Source organism: Hippoglossus hippoglossus, chromosome 21, assembly GCF_009819705.1.
Source record: "Hippoglossus hippoglossus isolate fHipHip1 chromosome 21, fHipHip1.pri, whole genome shotgun sequence".
NCBI classification, from domain to species: Eukaryota; Metazoa; Chordata; class Actinopteri; order Pleuronectiformes; family Pleuronectidae; genus Hippoglossus; species Hippoglossus hippoglossus.
This window is the reverse complement of record NC_047171.1, coordinates 1,481,445-1,502,784: the sequence shown is the minus strand read 5'-3', so window position 1 is coordinate 1,502,784 and position 21,340 is coordinate 1,481,445. Positions and strand designations below refer to the sequence as shown.

At 47.1% G+C, this 21,340-nt stretch overlaps 1 protein-coding gene across 1 annotated transcript in view; it reads left to right on the top strand.

The window, feature by feature from the left end:
- vwa8 (von Willebrand factor A domain containing 8) overlaps window positions 1-21,340 on the top strand; it is a 71,241-nt gene that overhangs the window by 26,944 nt on the left and 22,957 nt on the right. Inside the window, exons 29-39 of the mRNA XM_034574963.1 lie at window positions 297-484; window positions 2,943-3,062; window positions 3,152-3,216; window positions 3,304-3,429; window positions 3,941-4,050; window positions 4,784-4,935; window positions 5,291-5,495; window positions 5,590-5,671; window positions 6,489-6,693; window positions 12,085-12,193; window positions 12,653-12,809. Of these exons, the coding sequence (XP_034430854.1) occupies window positions 297-484; window positions 2,943-3,062; window positions 3,152-3,216; window positions 3,304-3,429; window positions 3,941-4,050; window positions 4,784-4,935; window positions 5,291-5,495; window positions 5,590-5,671; window positions 6,489-6,693; window positions 12,085-12,193; window positions 12,653-12,809 (1,519 nt within the window). The remainder of the gene's footprint in view (window positions 1-296; window positions 485-2,942; window positions 3,063-3,151; window positions 3,217-3,303; window positions 3,430-3,940; window positions 4,051-4,783; window positions 4,936-5,290; window positions 5,496-5,589; window positions 5,672-6,488; window positions 6,694-12,084; window positions 12,194-12,652; window positions 12,810-21,340) is intronic.

Below are 21,340 nucleotides of genomic sequence, written 5' to 3'. Positions count from 1 at the left end.
GGGGATATAAGAGGATCTAGTGAATTTAGTCTATAAGAAAGCAGCGATGTATTATCTTCAGATGCAGGGTTAGGGTCAAAGGGAGTTTAATCCTTCTGCCGTCACTGAGGTGCACAGCTGGAGAAGGAGGAACCCACTTCCAGTTAAGGTTGAACATGGGGGTGAAAGTGTAAGAGTAAGAACAAAAGTTATTCAACTTAATTTACACACCTATAAGTCACAGATTACAGAAGCAACATCTAAATAATAGACAGAAATGTGTTCCTGAATGAAGGACTGATGATCTCCGTTTGCAGATGTGCTGTACGTGGCCACGTGTAACCCCGTGTCCCTGTTCTCCATGAGGGAGCGCGGCGACGCCATCCAGAGCATGGAGCTGTACGACGTCTTCCCCAGAACCATCAGTGGCGCCTGGCAGCCGTTTGTCACCATCGCTCCTCTGGGGAGTCCCCTGGACGGACAGGTGGTGCTGCACGAGGAGCAGGTGGGTGCACGCACACACACACACAGACACACACACACACACACAGACACACACAGACACACACACACACACACAAAGACCACATTGTGTTACTTAACGATCACACTGATTTGATTAAATCAGATTCAGTGACGTTTCTCTCAACCCTCTCGGGAAACTTCTGGTTCCGACTCACTGAACAGGATGTTGATCGCATTAAAAGCATCTTATGGAGTTTTCATTGTAAATGAACATGTATCTTCAGATCTACACAACATAGAATATAAATCGTTATTGTTCACTTGCCTGACAAAGACAGTTCATACACATATATACGTGAAATTCATCTTAAATTCATGATAAAAACTATAAATGTGATAAATACAATAATGAAGTGAGGCTTTAGTCGTGAACCTTGAAAAGTAGCAGCACATACATTATTGTTTATGTAGCAGGAGGAAAGAAGATGGAATATAAGCTCCTTTAATGACACTTGAAGATGTGAAGGGTCTTTATTCTTTAAGAGGAAGATCACTGTCCGTTCATCCTCCTCTTCTTCAGTGTGAGGTGGAGGGTGAAGTGTTTTTCTGACACCGTGCTCAGCGGATCCTGGCCACCGACCGTACACTGTTTATAAATGTAGGATATTTATATCCTGGTCCCACAAACCAAGATTGCTCTGGACTAAGGTTCAGGATTTTTGTTTCTAACGTCGAGGCTTCAAAACAGCAGCTCACCGATCAACGGGTCTCGGTGGAATCGATAGAGAATCAATATGTCACAGTTGTTGTCACAGAGAAACCCTCTTCCTGTCTCTTTTCCTTCACATGTCCTTGTTTACTAACTCGTGGAACTTCTACTTACACTTATGCAACACTGGTATTTCAATGTTGTTTCACTCTTTGGTGGACGACCGCAGATTCCTCGCAAATTTAAAATAGAGTTTAGAGTTTCTTAAAATTGCTCGGTGGTTAGCGGTTGTTTTGCTGTAGAATGTCTCTCCCCCCCCCCATACGACTCTGTGACAGACGAGCGCAGGACAAGAACAATGCTCGTTAGCTTCTCTCTCCGAGCAAAACGCTTCACAGCTGCTGCGTATCAGGCGAGAGGAGCGGTTCTAAAAATACCTCCGTGATGGATCGTGTTGCGTCTGTCGAAAACTGAAAAGGTCCAGACAACATGGGTTCGCTCACAGGTCAATCGGCCTTCCAGGAAAATCAGGGAACCCATCAAGCACATGCACACGCATACGCACGTCCTACAAGGCTGTTACACCTACACACGTGCACTCGCATACTTGTGGGCTCTGCAAAAACAAAGTCCAAAGACACAATTACGTGACTCAGAAAAACACCGCAGCCTGTCAGAACACACATCCACACGCAGGACGCACACGTGTGCTCACACATGTACACACTCAGACTGTGTGTATGTTTAGAATCAGGAAATGAGTTTTTTCGCTTCTCGGAGCGGCTCAGCACAGTAGTGTGTGTATGTCAGGAATTGGAGGCCATAAGGAAACCATTAGAGTGGAGCAGGGCAGCCGGGGGCCGGGGGCCGAGGCCAGCTCCCCCGAGGCCCCCTCTCATAAAACTCAATTGAAGATGAAGCCTAGTGCGTCACGAACGAAAGCCTTGTGCACAGTTCACCCGCCACACACACACACACACACACACACACACACACACACACACACACACACACACACACACACACACACACGCACAGTGGGTCGATCTGAATTGAATTGAACTAAGTTGCAGTCAAGTGTTCACATTAGTTGCAGTTACCTGGACAGTAGTGGACAGAACCTCCTGGAGAAGAGTGCCCCCTGGTGGCTGTGAACTGACTCACCATGCACGGTGTACATGACGTGTGCGGTACTAGAGTCTTCCTCATTGGTAGCAGATGGTTTAAATAGCACAGAAATAGATCTGCACTAAAACATGATGAATAGAAATGAAATTTGTTAGTCAGCAGGATTACGGAGAAACTACGGGAGTGATTTCCATGTAAGGATGAGACGAGACCCCAGAAGAACTTATTAACGTTGATGTCACTGATTTCTCAGAGAATAATTAAAGGATCTGGATTGAAAAACAGATGTTTATGGTATTTGCTCTACTGGGTTAGAAAAGGATGAAGGGAGGATTCATCAAACTGCATCCAGACATGAACAATCATTGCATTAAGTAAATTACATAGTTATATAATTTTCTCTGTCCATGGATATTCGTTCCATATATGACGTCGGACAAAGAGGTTTTGTTTTCATCATTTGTTTGTGTAGCTTTAGATTTCCATGGGTCATGAGGCAAAGAAGAATCCGTACTAGTGCTGGTTATGATTTCAGTTTTTATATCAGAAACGTAACGATCACTGTGCAGAGGCCTGGTGCCCGGAGGTGGACGTATGTTTAGTTCACTAAGGCCAGTCTCACACAGGAGTTTTAATTCTTTCATTCTGCTTTTTTCACCAGAGTAACACGGTGCTCCACGTGGACCTGGTGACAGGCGCCGTGCGGAGGCTGCTGCTGTCTCCAGACGGGGATCAACCCGCCGGCAGAGCTTCAAACTGGTGGAGCAGTAAAGAGCAGCAGGTCAGAGGCGTCAGCTCGTCTCAGTGACTCCAATGATCAACTTTGTGACAATATATTAATTTAACATGTCGTGTATTTCATTTCTGCAGGGAAGTTATAAAATGTGCCGCGAGTTCGCTCACAAGAACTGGCTTCTCTTCTACAAGGAGGAGGGGTAAGCAACTCTGTTCTGAAGCAGACTGTCCTCAACACGCAGCGTCTCCAGGCGCAGGACGTAGACTGTGTGTGTTTGTGTTGGCAGGAACCAGCTGGAGGTGCTGGATGTGCTGGAGGGCCGGGTTCACTCCATCTCCCTCCCCATCAACCTGAAGTCCGTCTTCCTGGTGGCAGAGGACCGCTGGCTCCTGGTGGAGAGCAACACCAACAAGTGAGCCTCAGGCACTTCAATCAAAGTCAAGTTGTTTTTTTATATTTATAGCAGGTTTAAAACAACCACTGTGCCTAAATTAAATATTAAAAAACTGAGAATAAAAAAAAAGGGGTTAAAAATACAAAAGCACAGAGCCAGTGAGAAGACGTGTGTCTGGAGCGATGATTAAAACGTCTCTAGGGTCCGAGCGGTTCTGATATGAAGAGATAAACGGTTCCAGAGATTAGACGCAGCCGCTGCAAAGGCCCGTTCACCTCGGTTTCTATTTCTGAGCCGAGGTCTCAAGACGTCCAGGAGCTTCAGGTCGGTCGACCTCAGGGATGAAGATGCAGCAGCTCAATCTAAGATGCAGCAGCCAGTGAAGATACTGGTGTAATATTATCACACTTTCTCTGCTGCTGCATTCTGGACAGACGACTGTTCTAAACCAGCAAACAGGGATTTACTGTTATTGTGATTATTGTAGTTATAATGTGACTGAATGTAACTGAGGGTCTCCACTACACAGGAAGTTCCTGCTGACCAAGCCCATGCACATGGCAGCAGAGGAGTCAGGAGTGTGTCAGCTCCACAGCATCAGTGAGGACGGGGCCAGCTCAGGCCACGGAGCCGACTCAGGTACACACAGAACATTTACATTATAATATACATTATTATGTATAAACACGTCAGATCTGTGGATAAAACCAAGCAGATGGACGGACAGAGAAATAGTCGTGTGCTCCGTCAGCCACATGTCGACAGGACCTCACAGTGAAGCCAGCTCGTTCCAGTTAATATTCATATCAGTGCGTGTCAGAGAGTGTGAACAAAAGAGGAAGTTGAGAGTAACGTCCAACAAACCAGAGCCAGGACACTGGAAGGAGGGGTCCTGAGGGCCTGCAGCACCCCCTACTGGTGAGGGGCGGTGACTGCACGACCAGAAGGTGGACCACACAAGTCAATGAAAACAAGAACCTTTCATTTAATTAGATTCTGAAGTAATGTATGAATCTGATGCACACATGTAGAATGTAACGTAGATAACTTAGCACGATGCTAATGGTGGGTTAGATGTTTCTCTAATTGCCCTAAAGCCAAGTTTGCTGCCGGTTGTCGTTAAAATGTTATCAGACATTTAGATCAATATAAACATTGTGAATCTTGTTCTGCAGCACTATATTTATCATGATGTTTTTATATAGATATTCTCTCATCAGACCCTGATCCAGAATCAGTCCACAAAGGTCACTATCATCAGAAATATACGAGCTCACTGATTGACTGCACTACAGCTTTTTACTTTGTGTGTAAAAGTATTTCAGCATCTTTTATTCAGCTAATCTCATCTCCCCCCCCCCCCCCCCCCCAGCCGATGTGTCCGTGCCACAGATGCTGTCACGTGACCAGCTGCCCAACGAGAACCTCAGCGCCGCTCTGAACCAGAAGATTGTTTCACCCAACCGCATAATGGCCGACAGTGGCTCCTTCGCACGGGTCGTCGTGGGCTTCCCAGACCTCATGGTGAGTTTAAAGGTCAGAAGGTTTTCTAGTCGACCTCAGGGAGCAGCACCTGAAGGATGTCAGGTAATTTAATGTTTAACCCTGTAGCTGCTTTCACACACGCACTGAACTCCGGAGATCTTCTGGTTCTCCACAGGATCTGTATGTGTGAGCGCATTAAGAGCCTCCACACTTTCTGCAGACTTTCAGAAGTTCAGAGAAAGTCTGAAGGTCATGTCTGAAAACGAGATCCCTTCTCATAGACATGAACGTCTTTGTATCCGTGGTTTAGTGGCGACAGGTTCTCAGCTTCACACGAGAACATGGATGAAAATTAATAAGTGATATTTCTGCTCCTGATCTCTGATTGGCCCAGTCCCCTAACGAGGTGTACAGCTTCAAGAGGCCCGTTGATCTGTCAGCGATGAAGAGCAGCGAGGGCGGGGGTCACATGTTCCTGAGAGGCGGGCCTCAGTCCAGTGCGGCCAAACAGGTGAACTGCGTCAGTCTGCTCTCAGCCAATCAGGTTGTCCGAGCCCTTCCGCCCACCAAGGTGCCCCTGAAGGAGGTCTACCCCAAAGGTCAGAGTTCAGATCATTGAATACAAGTTTTGTTTGCAACTTGGAAAATGTATAAAAACGTAGAACGTGGGTTGTTTTCTTGTCGGTCACTCAGACGTCACGCCTCCGATGACGGCGGCGTATCTGGAGGTGACTGATCTGAACTCCAAGAAGGTCAAATACATTCCCGTCCCAAGGTAAACGCCGCTCTGCTGTTTCTCACTGTCTCACTGTCTCACTGTCTCCCTGTCTCACTGTCTCACTGTCTCACTGTCTCCCTGTCTCACTGTCTCCCTGTCTCCCTGTCTCCCTGTCTCACTGTCTCCCTGTCTCACTGTCTCCCTGTCTCACTGTCTCCCTGTCTCACTGTCTCTCTGTCTCTCTGTCTCACTGTCTCCCTGTCTCCCTGTCTCACTGTCTCACTGTCTCCCTGTCTCACTGTCTCTCTGTCTCCCTGTCTCCCTGTCTCACTGTCTCCCTGTCTCCCTGTCTCCCTGTCTCTCTGTCTCCCTGTCTCCCTGTCTCCCTGTCTCACTGTCTCTCTGTCTCCCTGTCTCCCTGTCTCACTGTCTCACTGTCTCACTGTCTCCCTGTCTCCCTGTCTCACTGTCTCACTGTCTCACTCTGCAAGAACATGATGCTGCGTCCTCTGGCTCCAGCTGATGGTCAGAGGCAGAACAGCATTTAGGAACATTACTAGACAACATTTGTGTCTTAGCTCGCAAAATTATTTTCAATCTAATATTTCTGTCGCTATTTCATTTATTTGTGTCACCAAAGAATAAAGTTTCATTTTACACTTAAATAAATTGATAACAAATCATAATTAATGTTGAAACAGAAGATATTCACATACATCTGCTTCTGTTTTTACAGGAAAATTATTGTTTTCGATAGTTTTGTTTCCTCTCTTTGATTTCTGCCTCATTCCTTTTAATATACAAGGTTTTTCATCATCATCTAAATAAAAAAAACTAATGATATCAACGTCACCTACATATTTCCAACTGGCAGGTCCATGACGGTGTCGCCTTACACCAGCTGGTTGTCCAAAGTGTCCGAGTCTGACGTGGTCATCGCTCCCCTCGGCTCTGGGGGTGTGGTCTCAGTGGACATGGGCGGGTACGTGCGGCTGTGGGAGACGGGATTGGACAGCCTGCAGCGGTCGCTACTGGAATGGAGAAATATGATTGGAACAGAGGACGGCCGGCCCATACAGGTAACATCCCAGTTTGAAATAACATCCCAGTGGGAAATGCTTTGTGATGTGGGGAGAATTGTGTCCAACCAACCTTGGAGCCTGTAGTTTCTCTCATCACCACTGAGGGGCAGTGCTACTTCAGTAAAGATCCTGTGGACTGACGTCCGTCCCTCTGACAAAGTGTCTGAGCTGCTGGAACATTCCTGACTTCATGCTGACCGGAGTGTTTCCAGGCCCGGGACCGACCCGGTGTGGGTGTTTATGAGTGGACGGGCATTCATTGGGTTTGACCCCGAGTACGGGTCAGAACAGTCAGACCAGCACACTGAGCACCATTGTGCCCACATACACACCCAGTGACTCCTCTGGAGAAGGGAGCAGTTATCTGGTGCTGAGCAGATAGAGAGGAGACACAACATGGACTGAGATGAAGGAGTCAGGGAGGCTGATCGTGAGACTGGATAATGTTGCTAAGTGACTCTACATCCAAACAGGATTCATAACGTTTCAGATGAGATTATAAAACTGAGTTATGTGTATTTGTGTGAGCAGGAAAAAGCCACAGTGCAAAGATATATCACATGACGTCACACGTGGCAAAGGTCCACACGTTCTTTACAAGAATAGAAATAGAAGAAATACAGATTCTTGTGTCAAGTAAAAGTACAAGTACTGATTCAAGTAAAAGTATAAAAGTACAGGCTCTGAAATTCAAAGACTGTTTCAAATCAAATCAAAACTAATAAACTAAAAACAGGCTAAAGCAAGAAACGATTTGTGAGCATGAAAAACAATCCAGGAGGAAAAGTACAAATAAATACTCAAGTAAAGTACTGATACCTGAAAAGTAGTATTTTATTGTAAAGTATTTGCATTTTTCACACATTTGCAAAATACACATCATACATATAGTTTACAAGTATAGATATGTTCATACACTCATACTCTGACAGAACCTTTTCTGGCCTCCATCGTCTTTGATGAGGCTCCTTCAGTCGCCTGTAGGTCAGACACACACAGACACACACACACACACAGACGCACACAGACACACACAGACACACACAGACACACACACAGACACACACACAGACACACACACAGACACACACACAGACACACACGTACACACACAGACTCTCCCTGTGCTCTGCGTGCTAACAACAGTAGCTCTACTGTATTTAAACATACCTGCCTCAGTATGTCTGCTCACAGATTCACTACCTTACAAGCTGTGTACACAACTCACCTCGGTGCGACCCACCTGTTTGCACACGGTACACAAACCCACGCCCTGTCACACACTTTGTTTTACCACCGATAAGAAGAGAGAATGAGGGAAAGCACACGAACCTCTTGACTTGTTTTTGTGCGGAGGTTAATAACAGGTTTGAATAACAGAGGTCATGTTAATCCCCACTCATCTGTCTTTAGCCTCAGTCTGACAATGCTGCATTACACCCCCCCCCCTGACATCATCAGTACACACACACACACACAGCGGAGACATCAGTCATCTGTCGGCGGGTGCAGCTCACGTCCTGGTGCTGCTGGCGCCGAGCAGGTGTCTGCAGGTTTCCACTGAACGTCTCTCTAAACAGGGACTCACTCAGACTGACACTTTGGTTTACTACACTGTTGTTTTTACGTCTCGTTCTCTCCACCCCCCCCCCCCCTGTCCTTGTTCCACTGACACTACCTCATCTCTCACGTGCACTGTTCACGTGCGCTGTTCACATGCACTGTTCACATGCACTGTTCCTTCAGAGGTTAAACTGTGGAGTTTGAAGTTCGCGCACCTGCACATCTTTGGATTCTCGAACAAACGAGGACACATTCAGACACGATCAAAATCAATCACGTTCATTTTCTGCAGACACATTCAAGTACAGGCCTGAGTTTGAAGCAACACACACACACACACACACACACACACACACACACACACACACACACACACACACACACACACACACACACACACACACACACCAGCATGCACCCAGGTTCACACAGGGGCACACACTTAGGAACACACAACAACATGGTCACTGCACCCACCCACACACACACACACACACACACACACACACACACACACACACACACACACACACACACACACACAGACTCTGTCTTCAGGCGCCTAACGACAGAATCAGATATTTATGGGGCTGTTAATCCTACAAGACAAGACGCGGATGAGAGATGGAGAGAAAAGAAAAGAAAGAAACTCATTGACAGAAGGAGGGTGGGGTCGAGAAATCTATTCCCACAGTCGTGAAAATTAAGTTTTCTCCACTTCACGGCCTGCGACACGTGTCTGTCTGTCTTTCACCACTTACATCCTGATATATGACGTGTTTACATTTTATATTTACTCGTTAACATAAACATAAATTAGTCTTATTTCAAAAGGAAGGTGTTTCCCTTCTCTTCAATAACAACTGTTTTTCATTATATTGGTAAATAATACAGCCGGAATTCTATAATCATTTCATTTGTCTTCATTTTCTCTTTGTAATGAAACATCCTCAGTTAGTGAAGTGATTTCTTTTGATGTTTTTGGCTTGGTGCCCCTCACACCTAAATCAGAAATTGGCCTCTATCCTATTTCCAATTAAGACTTAATATCTTTCTAACGAGAGGGAGAACATAAGTGTTTAGATATTTGTATTCCTGCTCCTCTCGTTCTGTCTGACTCTTATGAGATCGTCTTTGTCTCATTTACTGTATGAATGTGTTCTCACACTTTCCAAATTCATTCCAGTATATTTTAAACCTTTAGTAGACGTGGAGATCTCACTGATTTACTAATTGAGCAAGAGTCAGACAAGTAGAGAGGCAGACGGCTGCAGGTGAGTTTTCTCCTGTCGGATCATCTTCATGGAGTAAAACTAACACACACACTCTCAGACACACACACACACACACACACACTCAGACACACACACACTCTCAGACACACACACACACACACTCAGACACACACACACACACACACTCAGACACACACACACACACACACACACACACTCAGACACACACACACACACACACACACACATCGTCCACATGACTCATGCTTCTATTTCACAACCAGAGAAGGAACCTGAACTTCGCTCTGAGCCCAAAATCCATGCATGTCGTGAAGTGTCGCTCATCATTTTTGCTAAAACCCCAAAATAGCAGCAGTCGTCATCCCTTCACCGGCCGAGCCCGGAGCGAGCGCATCACCGGCATGAAGACACGTTCACCAGGGAGAGACTTTTATCTATAGACAGGGCGGTGACATGGGAGGATTACTGGAACAAGCCGGGCTTCACAGAACCGGAGTCCTGACAGATCAACTTCCAGACGGACACATTTCACCGAGACAGACACCTGGGAAAAATGTGTGCATCAGTGCCCGGCAGACGCCAGGGGAAGTGTGTGTGTGTGTGTGTGTGTGTGTGTGTGTGTGTGTGTGTGTGTGTGTGTGTGTGTGTGTGTGTGTGTGTGTGTGTGTGTGTGTGTGTGTGTGTGTGTGTGTGTGTGTGTGTGTGTGTGTGTGTGTGTGTGTGTGTCACAGGCCACCAGTCCAGCCTTTGAAGCCACATTCCCGACTTCAGGTGCTCACCCTGGTTTCCCAGCATGGTGCAGCAGTGCAGCTCGTGTTGTGTTGCTGCTTTCTGCTGCATGCGCTGTGTGACTCGGTCACGGACACGCATGTGTTCCTGTGTAAGCAGAGAGCGGTCACATGGCCGGTGGCTCCTGAAGGTGAGCTGTGGTGACGCCAGCAGCTCAAACCTCTGACCCTTCACCTCACCACAGAGCTATGGCTCCGAGCTCTGACGTCCAGTAACCAGAGAGAGCTCGGAATGGGACAGTAAAGACCCCCCCCCCCCCCTCTCCCCTCCCCGTCCCATAAATGTTTACAGTGAGTGATTATATCCAAACTTAATAACTTCCTCATGGGAGGCTGGCGTGTGAAAAGCAGAGGATCGTAACATGGTGCACGTGCACGTGTTTAAAACCAACGTCTGCTTCAGGAGAGAGATGGAACCAGGAGGAAGGTTCAGTGGAGCTCCACTGATGTTTAGATCTATTCAGTGAGTGTGAGACCTCCACAGAGATAAAACATATTGTGGAGAATCATCACTTACATTAGATCGACTGTACGAGATGATCTCGTCTCCATAATCTGACAAGTATCAGGCCCACGCTCCTAATCTGCACTAAATATAGAGAGCTGACACAGTGTGTGTGTGTGTGTGAGTGTGTGTGTGTGTGTGTGCGTGCGTGTGCGTGTGTGTGTGTGTCAGTTGGAGGTGTGGACAGTTGGTCAGTTGAAGGAGAGGTGGGGTCCTTCTCAGCTGGACTCCTGCTCCTGCTTGATAAGTCTCTGTTCAACTGCTCAGACTGTGACACACACACACACGCACGCACGCACGCATGCGCACGCACACACACACACACACACACACACACACACACACACACACACACACACACACGGCAGAGCGTTCCACAGTTTACAGAAAAACCTCATCCCCCACAGATACCATTCAAATTCTTGCCGTTTGTAAGAATGCAGCTGAACCTCAGGGGAGACGCTCAGTCTCCCTCTGAACTCCCCCCTTCTCCCCATCTCTCCCCCTCTCTCCCCCTTCCTCCCCCTTCCTCCCCTCGCTCCCTCAGACTCTGGCTGGCTGCCGCAGTGGGGGAGCCAGCAGGCTGATTTTGGCTCCGCTGGTGCCATTGAGACGGACGTGAAAATCCAAAGCTTTGCTCTCCGCTCCCTCTCGCTCTCATGCTGGGAGAGACGGAGCCTGTGTTGTTGGTTCTGCCGAAACCTCAAGATTCTCTTATAGTGGAAAGTGGGACGACTACCACCACCGAAAAGAGGAAGAACATTGAAATACCAGTGCTGCATGAGGCTGTATCGGAAATAGACTGTGATTCCTTTGTGACAGTTACAGAACTATGAGAGAAGGTCATGACACCCACTGTCAGCTCCACCGGGACGTCACCCATTGGTTTGTGAGAAGCTGCGCTCAAGCCTCCAGTTTGACAATATTTCGTCTTGTTTTTTAAAAATCCATAAGTGACCATATTTGGAGGAGCAGGGTAATTTTTACAGGAAGCGTTTTAACACTGCTATCGTCTAAAAAAAACACATATTTCCTGATGACACTTGGTTCCCTGAGTGGTTTGGAGTCATTTTCAATGTAGTACAATCCAAACACATTACGTTAGGTTAGTAATCGTCTCTCAAATCGCTTGTAGGTTTGACTGGGAGCGTTTTTTTGTGAGTTGGGGGTGAACTGGGCCTCAAACCACTCAAATCGACTGCGTCTGTTCACGTTTACCTAGAGCACTTGTTTGAGTCTCGTTTGAAACTGACCCACACGGCGTCTCTCCTCACAGATCACCGTCCAGAGGGACAGCGGCCTGGATGTCTCCGCCCCAAAACACGGCAAGACTGATGCCAAAAACGACCCTCATGTCGGGGGGAACCAGTGGGCCGGAGGCACAGGTAAACAGCGTTCTATTGAAAACTGCTGATGGAAATCTGAGGTGGAGCCGTTAGTATTAGCATGTTTTTATGCCTCTGCACCGGCGACACCCATTTCAGCTTTATGTATTTGGGTTATCCGTCCGTCCCATTCTTATATCTCAAGAACACCACGAGCGAATCTCCTCTGATTTGGTGCAAACATTCACTCGAGCTCAAAGACAAATGTCAAGGTCACAGTGACCTCACAAAACATGTTTTTAGTCTGCCTGTAGGGAATTTCTCTAAATGCCTGTCAGTTGTCATTTGACTCAAAGATGATCTGATTATATTTCAGTGGTCACTTGAGTCTGTTTAGGTCCGTACAAGTTCATCAATCTATTGTACATAAACCGTAAACTGGATCATTTCGAGGTGCATGCAGTAAAAATGTCCTTTTACTGGGTCAATAGTAATTGGTTAACTAATGTTTGTCTGCAGGTGGCAGAGACACGGCAGGTCTGGGTGGAAAGGGGGGTCCCTATCGCCTGGATGCAGGACACAAGGTCCACCAGGTTTCCCAGGCCGAGAAGGACGCGGTTCCAGAAGACGTCCGTAGAGCAGCTCGTGAAATGGCTGAGAAGGCGTTCAAAGAAAGGTAGGCTGTGTTAAAAACAGGAAATACAGTGATCACAGGCTGAGAACCGCCTGCAGCGCACAGCGCAGGGAGGCAGGCTCCACACGGAACTAATAACTCACATCCAGATTGATTTGGCTCCACGGGGGGGGCGCTGGGTGGAGGAGGGCAGATGTTTTGGGCCGACAATCTTTTTTTCCACCTTTTGAAACCACCCAGAACAGAAGTGTGTGATGTGTGTAATGTGGAACAGGTGTGTGTGTGTGCGTGCGTGTGCGTGTGCGTGTGTGTGCGTGTGTGTGTGTGTGCGCCTTTTTAGTTTAGCCATGTGTAGTTGGGTACACAAACTCAGTCAGCAGTTCCAGGTACGGTGATCAATCCTCGGCAAATAACCACCGGTTGCACTGCCCCCAGCTGGATGGTAGAGCAGAGTGGTAAGGCCCACTGTGTTCTCTCTGTGTGTGTGTGTGTGTGTGTGTGCGTCTGTGTGTGTGTGTGTCTGTGTGTGTGTGCGTGTGTGTGTGTGTGTGTGCGTGCCTACAGTGAACACAGTGTGTGGAGTTGAGAGGGCACCTCTTTCAACCAGCTCCACCATGAAGGCCGTCTCTGTTCGTCGTTGCTTCAAACAGCCTCATTCTCTTTACTTTCTTCCCCCCCCTGTGCTCCCCCTTCCCCCCCCCCCCCCCCCCCCTCTTTCCTGCATGGTCCCCCTCACACACTGGCTGCTTTCACACCAAGAGGACAACTTCTGTGACTCATCTTCTTATTTTTTAATTCTTTTCTAACAGTTGTTACAGAAAATGGTTACAGAAAACATTTCATGCACTTTTTTTTTTGTTTGGATGTGGTAAACTGGAGCTCCCAGAGTGAATCCACACCCCTTCAGCAGAAGACACGTATATTCGTCCTCATTTAGAGCGATAGCATTTCTACCGTTTAAAGAATCTGCTCAAAGAGGAGAAGAATCTGGACATTCTGCCGGGTTTTTTGAACATGTGGCTTTCCATAGAGGCGGCGATTGTTTTCTCGACCTCTGGTTCTTTTCTATAAATGGAAAGCAGCAGCGTTTCTGGACAGTCCCACATCTTACACAGGTCCTTGAACACCGCCTTGTGGAGGACATTGATTATATCTGGGGACGTGTCTATGTCAATGTCCTGGACTTCGGCCCATGTTTTTTCAAACAGGTATTGAGTGAGGTGTATGGATTCGTCACAGAACAAGTTCACTTTGGACTTTGCAAACACTCGAGTGACGAACTGGTCAATGACGAGATTGACATACAACTTTTTGCGGGGCTCTGCCCGTTCCGTTGCACTGTTGATCTCTGAGACCGGAGATCCTACGATGGGCTCAATCTCCATTAAAGCGGAGGTCACCCTCTTGGTGTAGTCACCGGCCTGTTTAGAGAACCACCAGTTCATCAATGGCAGGAAATTCATCACTCTCTCCTTTATGTCCGCGTACATCTTTCTGTGGGACTTAGGAACAGACACTTTCGTCACTTCAGCTGGACTCGCCACTAAAGGGTCAGTTGTGACGTACCTATAGAGGACATCGGTAAGGACGGGGGCGTTTGCAGGTGAAACTCTGTCCTTGGTCTCTGTCAGAAGCAGAGACTCCACACTATCCATCAGAGACTTGACTGACTCAATGCTCTGGACTTGGGTCTCCTTACTGAACTTCTTCCTGACTTGTGTCCCCATCTTGAGCATCGATGCTGTGGCCAAAAACTTTGCAAAAAGCTTCTTGATCCTCTTGCCCACTCCTTTCCAAAACTTCTTGTGGCTCTTTGAGGATTTGGAGCCTCTACTCGAATCAGATGATCTGACGCTCTCCTCTTCACTAATGATCTGATAGATTTCATCTGCAGCAGCTTTAAACTCCAGAGAAGATTCAGATATCAGCCCACTCAGGTCAGATTCTGACATTTCGTCCACAAGGGGCTCGATGATGTCGCTCACCTCCTTCCCGATGATTTCCTGGACGGCCTCACTTGTCCTATAGTCACTGCTGCGGACTGATGATTCTGAGGATGTTCGTCTGTCAGAGCGAGAACTGCTTGATGAAGAGTCAGTGCTTGAAGAAGTTGGTTTCCCCCTAGGGAACTCGTTTATCAGATCAAATGTCTTTTGACTGCGTAGTTTCGGCTTGAACGAGCCCTCGATGTCGCCGGCAGATTTCTTCAACACCTTGCAAACACAATTGACCATTTTCTCAAGTTTGTTGGCTGTGGTCTGGTGACACTGTGGCAGTCCGGTGGAGCGTCCGCTGGTGGAGCGTCCGCTGGTGGAGCGTCCGCTGGTGGAGCGTCCGCTGGTGGAGCGCTCAGACCGGCGGGAATTGACCCTCTCTGTTATCTCCTCTGCAACCAACTCAGTGAGTTGATCCAAACTCACAGACTTTTTTAAGCTGCCCGGTGCTAAACTCTGACGGAGAGCGTCTCCCAGACTGGACTGGATACTCTCCGCAGTAAAGGGAAAGTCGTTGTGTCCATGTGCTGTGATCAGGTCTGAGGACACAGACAAAGTCATGTTCAGAAAAAGTTCTGCCAACAGAAACCTTGTGATGTTGTCTGGTGTTTCTGATTTTAACAGTTCCCACTGCTCCGCAGTCAACTTGCTATAAAGATCCTCAATCTGCATGCGAATAGTTTCAACTGTCATGCTGGGAAGCTCCAATGCATCAGATGTATCCATGGTGAATGTCTGTATTGCAGTCTCCTCCATATCTGGGTTCAGGTCTATTCGATCCGTTTCTTTCCACTTAGCGCTGCTGACCAGGTAGTACAAAACGCCCTTGATATGGGACATGAAGGGTATCTTCTTCCAACCATGAGTCATATAGACACATCAAACACAAAAAGATTGTGACTCTAATAGAAAGCCCGGCCTCTTGTTCAAAGGCATTGTTATTTTAAGGGCGTTTTCAGTCATGAATTGCGGAGGATGTCCGAGCCTCTTCTTCTTCTCTGTTTGGTTTATTGGCGGGTAGCAACCAACGTCAAGGTGCATTACCGCCTTCCACTGTGTGTTGAACCCCCCCGCACAAAATATTTTATAGAAGAGTCAGTGGAGCATGTAATGCTTCACTTTAATAAGTGTGTTCGAGAACGAGAAAAGCTCAAGAGGAAAAGTGCAAAGCAGAGAGGAAGAACTAAGCTTGGAAATAGTAGTTACCTTTGGAATAGGGAGTATGTTCCATTAGCTGAGGGAGACAGGATTGGACAAACTGATTTAATATGAGCTAGATAACTCTGATATACACTCCAACACAGGAGGTTGTCACCCGCCACTCAACTGAACGAAGGAGAAGCTATCAAATATCAAGGGTAATAAGAGATACGCTGCCGAATGGGGAAGAAGAGGAAGTAGGATATTGACACACACAGTAGAGGGCGGTAATGCACCTTGACGTTGGTTGTCACCTGCCAATAAACCGAATAAAGAAGGAGAAGAAGACTTGGGACTGGACTTTCTCTGGCGATCGTCTTTCACACGTGAAGAACGCAGCAGGAGGTCCTGGGCTCAAACTCTTAAATTCAAGGAAGCACAACAACGAGAAACAGAAAGTAAATCTGGACGAGTTGTGTTTCATGCTGTACTTTTCTTAAAATAAAAATAAAAAAACAGATCAGAGATCAGGAAGTGTGTGTGTTGTTGTGATGGACACATGTTTGAGTAGAGTAGAGAAGCTGCTGTTAAAACAAACCCACATTTCTTCATGAGTACTGGCAGAGAGGTCTGTGGATGGAAAGCTACTGTTGGTCCAGTGTGTGGAGTTGTTGCAGGGAGTTGGTGGGCGTGTCCGCCTCACTCTTTGTTGTTGTGCTTGTTGTGTATGTGAAAGTTCAGTGTTCAGGCTCCACGTCAAAACACTCAGTTTGTATCTGCACTCTGAAATCAAGGTTCAGGAATTTAAAGGAAATAGCTACGACCACTGGGCAGAGGGTGTGACACACACACACACACACACACACACACACACACACACACACACACACACACACACAGATGTGAAAAGAGCTCATGGGACCAAAGCTCGGTTCTAATGAAGCAGACCCCCCCCTGTGCTCCCCCTTCTCCCCCCCCCCTCTTTCCTGCATGGTCCCCCTCACACACTGGCTGCTTTCACACCAAAAGGACAACTTCTGCGACTCATCTTCTTATTTTTTTATTCTTTTCCAACAGTTGTGACAGAAAATGGTTACAGAAAACATTTCATGCACTTTTTTTTTTGTTTGGATGTGGTAAACTGGAGCTCCCAGAGTGAATCCACACCCCTTCAGCAGAAGACACGTATATTCGTCCTCATTTAGAGCGATAGCATTTCTACCGTTTAAAGAATCTGCTCAAAGAGGAGAAGAATCTGGACATTCTGCCGGGTTTGTTGAACATGTGGCTTTCCATAGAGGCGGCGATTGTTTTCTCGACCTCTGGTTCTTTTCGGTAAATGGAAAGCAGCAGCGTTTCTGGACAGTCCCACATCTTACACAGGTCCTTGAACACCGCCTTGTGGAGGACATTGATTATATCTGGGGACGTGTCTATGTCAATGTCCTGGACTTCGGCCCATGTTTTTTCAAACAGGTATTGAGTGAGGTGTATTGATTCGTCACAGAACAAGTTCACTTTGGACTTTGCAAACACTCGAGTGACGAACTGGTCAATGACGAGATTGACATACATCTTTTTGCGGGGCTCTGCCCGTTCCGTTGCACTGTTGATCTCTGAGACCGGAGATCCTACGATGGGCTCAATCTCCATTAAAGCAGAGGTCACCCTCTTGGTGTAGTCACCGGCCTGTTTTGAGAACCACCAGTTCATCAATGGCAGGAAATTCATCACTCTCTCCTTTATGTCCGCGTACATCTTTCTGTGGGACTTAGGAACAGACACTTTCGTCACTTCAGCTGTACTCGCCACTAAAGGGTCAGTTGTGACGTACCTATAGAGGACATCGGTAAGGACGGGGGCGTTTGCAGGTGAAACTCTGTCCTTGGTCTCTGTCAGAAGCAGAGACTCCACACTATCCATCAGAGACTTGACTGACTCAATGCTCTGGACTTGGGTCTCCTTACTGAACTTCTTCCTGACTTGTGTCCCCATCTTGAGCATCGATGCTGTGGCCAAAAACTTTGCAAAAAGCTTCTTGATCCTCTTGCCCACTCCTTTCCAAAACTTCTTGTGGCTCTTTGAGGATTTGGAGCCTCTACTCGAATCAGATGATCTGACGCTCTCCTCTTCACTAATGATCTGATAGATTTCATCTGCAGCAGCTTTAAACTCCAGAGAAGATTCAGATATCAGCCCACTCAGGTCAGATTCTGACATTTCGTCCACAAGGGGCTCGATGATGTCGTTCACCTCCTTCCCGATGATTTCCTGGACGGCCTCACTTGTCCTATAGTCACTGCTGCGGACTGATGATTCTGAGGATGTTCGTCTGTCAGAGCGAGAACTGCTTGATGAAGAGTCAGTGCTTGAAGAAGTTGGTTTCCCCCTAGGGAACGCGTTCATCAGCTCAAATGTCTTTTGACTGCGTAGTTTCGGCTTGAACGAGCCCTCGATGTCGCCGGCAGATTTCTTCAACAGTTTGCAAACACAATTGACCATTTTCTCAAGTTTGTTGGCTGTGGTCTGGTGACACTGTGGCAGTCCGGTGGAGCGTCCGCTGGTGGAGCGTCCGCTGGTGGAGCGTCCGCTGGTGGAGCGTCCGCTGGTGGAGCGTCCGCTGGTGGAGCGCTCAGACCGGCGGGAATTGACCCTCTCTGTTATCTCCTCTGCAACCAACTCAGTGAGTTGATCCAAACTCACAGACTTTTTTAAGCTGCCCGGTGCTAAACTCTGACGGAGAGCGTCTCCCAGACTGGACTGGATACTCTCCGCAGTAAAGGGAAAGTCGTTGTGTCCATGTGCTGTGATCAGGTCTGAGGACACAGACAAAGTCATGTTCAGAAAAAGTTCTGCCAACAGAAACCTTGTGACGTTGTCTGGTGTTTCTGATTTGAACAGTTCCCACTGCTCCGCAGTCAACTTGCTATAAAGATCCTCAATCTGCATGCGAATAGTTTCAACTGTCATGCTGGGAAGCTCCAATGCATCAGATGTATCCATGGTGAATGTCTGTATTGCAGTCTCCTCCATATCTGGGTTCAGGTCTATTCGATCCGTTTCTTTCCACTTAGCGCTGCTGACCAGGTAGTACAAAACGCCCTTGATATGGGACATGAAGGGTATCTTCTTCCAACCATGAGTCATATAGACACATCAAACACATGATAAAGAACCAAAGGCAATTTTAAAGATCTCAAATAATGTTGTAGATCAAAACCACAAAAAGATTGTGACTCTAATAGAAAGCCCGGCCTCTTGTTCAAAGGCATTGTTATTTTAAGGGCGTTTTAAGTCATGAATTGCGGAGGATGTCCGAGCCTCTTCTTCTTCTCTGTTTGGTTTATTGGCGGGTAGCAACCAACTTCAAGGTGCATTACCGCCTTCCACTGTGTGTTGAACCCCCCCGCACAAAATATTTTATAGAAGAGTCAGTGGAGCATGTAATGCTTCACTTTAATAAGTGTGTTCGAGAACGAGAAAAGCTCAAGAGGAAAAGTGCAAAGCAGAGAGGAAGAACTAAGCTTGGAAATAGTAGTTACCTTTGGAATAGGGAGTATGTTCCATTAGCTGAGGGAGACAGGATTGGACAAACTGATTTAATATGAGCTAGATAACTCTGATATACACTCCAACACAGGAGGTTGTCACCCGCCACTCAACTGAACGAAGGAGAAGCTATCAAATATCAAGGGTAATAAGAGATACGCTGCCGAATGGGGAAGAAGAGGAAGTAGGATATTGACACACACAGTAGAGGGCGGTAATGCACCTTGACGTTGGTTGTCACCTGCCAATAAACCGAATAAAGAAGGAGAAGAAGACTTGGGACTGGACTTTCTCTGGCGATCGTCTTTCACACGTGAAGAACGCAGCAGGAGGTCCTGGGCTCAAACTCTTAAATTCAAGGAAGCACAACAACGAGAAACAGAAAGTAAATCTGGACGAGTTGTGTTTCATGCTGTACTTTTCTTAAAATAAAAATAAAAAAACAGATCAGAGATCAGGAAGTGTGTGTGTTGTTGTGATGGACACATGTTTGAGTAGAGTAGAGAAGCTGCTGTTAAAACAAACCCACATTTCTTCATGAGTACTGGCAGAGAGGTCTGTGGATGGAAAGCTACTGTTGGTCCAGTGTGTGGAGTTGTTGCAGGGAGTTGGTGGGCGTGTCCGCCTCACTCTTTGTTGTTGTGCTTGTTGTGTATGTGAAAGTTCAGTGTTCAGGCTCCACGTCAAAACACTCAGTTTGTATCTGCACTCTGAAATCAAGGTTCAGGAATTTAAAGGAAATAGCTACGACCACTGGGCAGAGGGTGTGACACACACACACACACACACACACACACACACACACACACACACACACACACACACACACACACACACACACACAGATGTGAAAAGAGCTCATGCGACCAAAGCTCGGTTCTAATGAAGCAGACCCCCCCCCCCCCCTCTTTCCTGCATGGTCCCCCTCACACACTGGCTGCTTTCACACCAAGAGGACAACTTCTGCGACTCATCTTCTTATTTTTTTATTCTTTTCTAACAGTTGTGACAGAAAATGGTTACAGAAAACATTTCATGCACTTTTTTTTTTGTTTGGATGTGGTAAACTGGAGCTCCCAGAGTGAATCCACACCCCTTCAGCAGAAGACACGTATATTCGTCCTCATTTAGAGCGATAGCATTTCTACCGTTTAAAGAATCTGCTCAAAGAGGAGACGAATCTGGACATTCTGCCGGGTTTTTTGAACATGTGGCTTTCCATAGAGGCGGCGATTGTTTTCTCGACCTCTGGTTCTTTTCGGTAAATGGAAAGCAGCAGCGTTTCTGGACAGTCCCACATCTTACACAGGTCCTTGAACACCGCCTTGTGGAGGACATTGATTATATCTGGGGACGTGTCTATGTCAATGTCCTGGACTTCGGCCCATGTTTTTTCAAACAGGTATTGAGTGAGGTGTATGGATTCGTCACAGAACAAGTTCACTTTGGACTTTGCAAACACTCGAGTGACGAACTGGTCAATGACGAGATTGACATACAACTTTTTGCGGGGCTCTGCCCGTTCCGTTGCACTGTTGATCTCTGAGACCGGAGATCCTACGATGGGCTCAATCTCCATTAAAGCGGAGGTCACCCTCTTGGTGTAGTCACCGGCCTGTTTAGAGAACCACCAGTTCATCAATGGCAGGAAATTCATCACTCTCTCCTTTATGTCCGCGTACATCTTTCTGTGGGACTTAGGAACAGACACTTTCGTCACTTCAGCTGGACTCGCCACTAAAGGGTCAGTTGTGACGTACCTATAGAGGACATCGGTAAGGACGGGGGCGTGTGCAGGTGAAACTCTGTCCTTGGTCTCTGTCAGAAGCAGAGACTCCACACTATCCATCAGAGACTTGACTGACTCAATGCTCTGGACTTGGGTCTCCT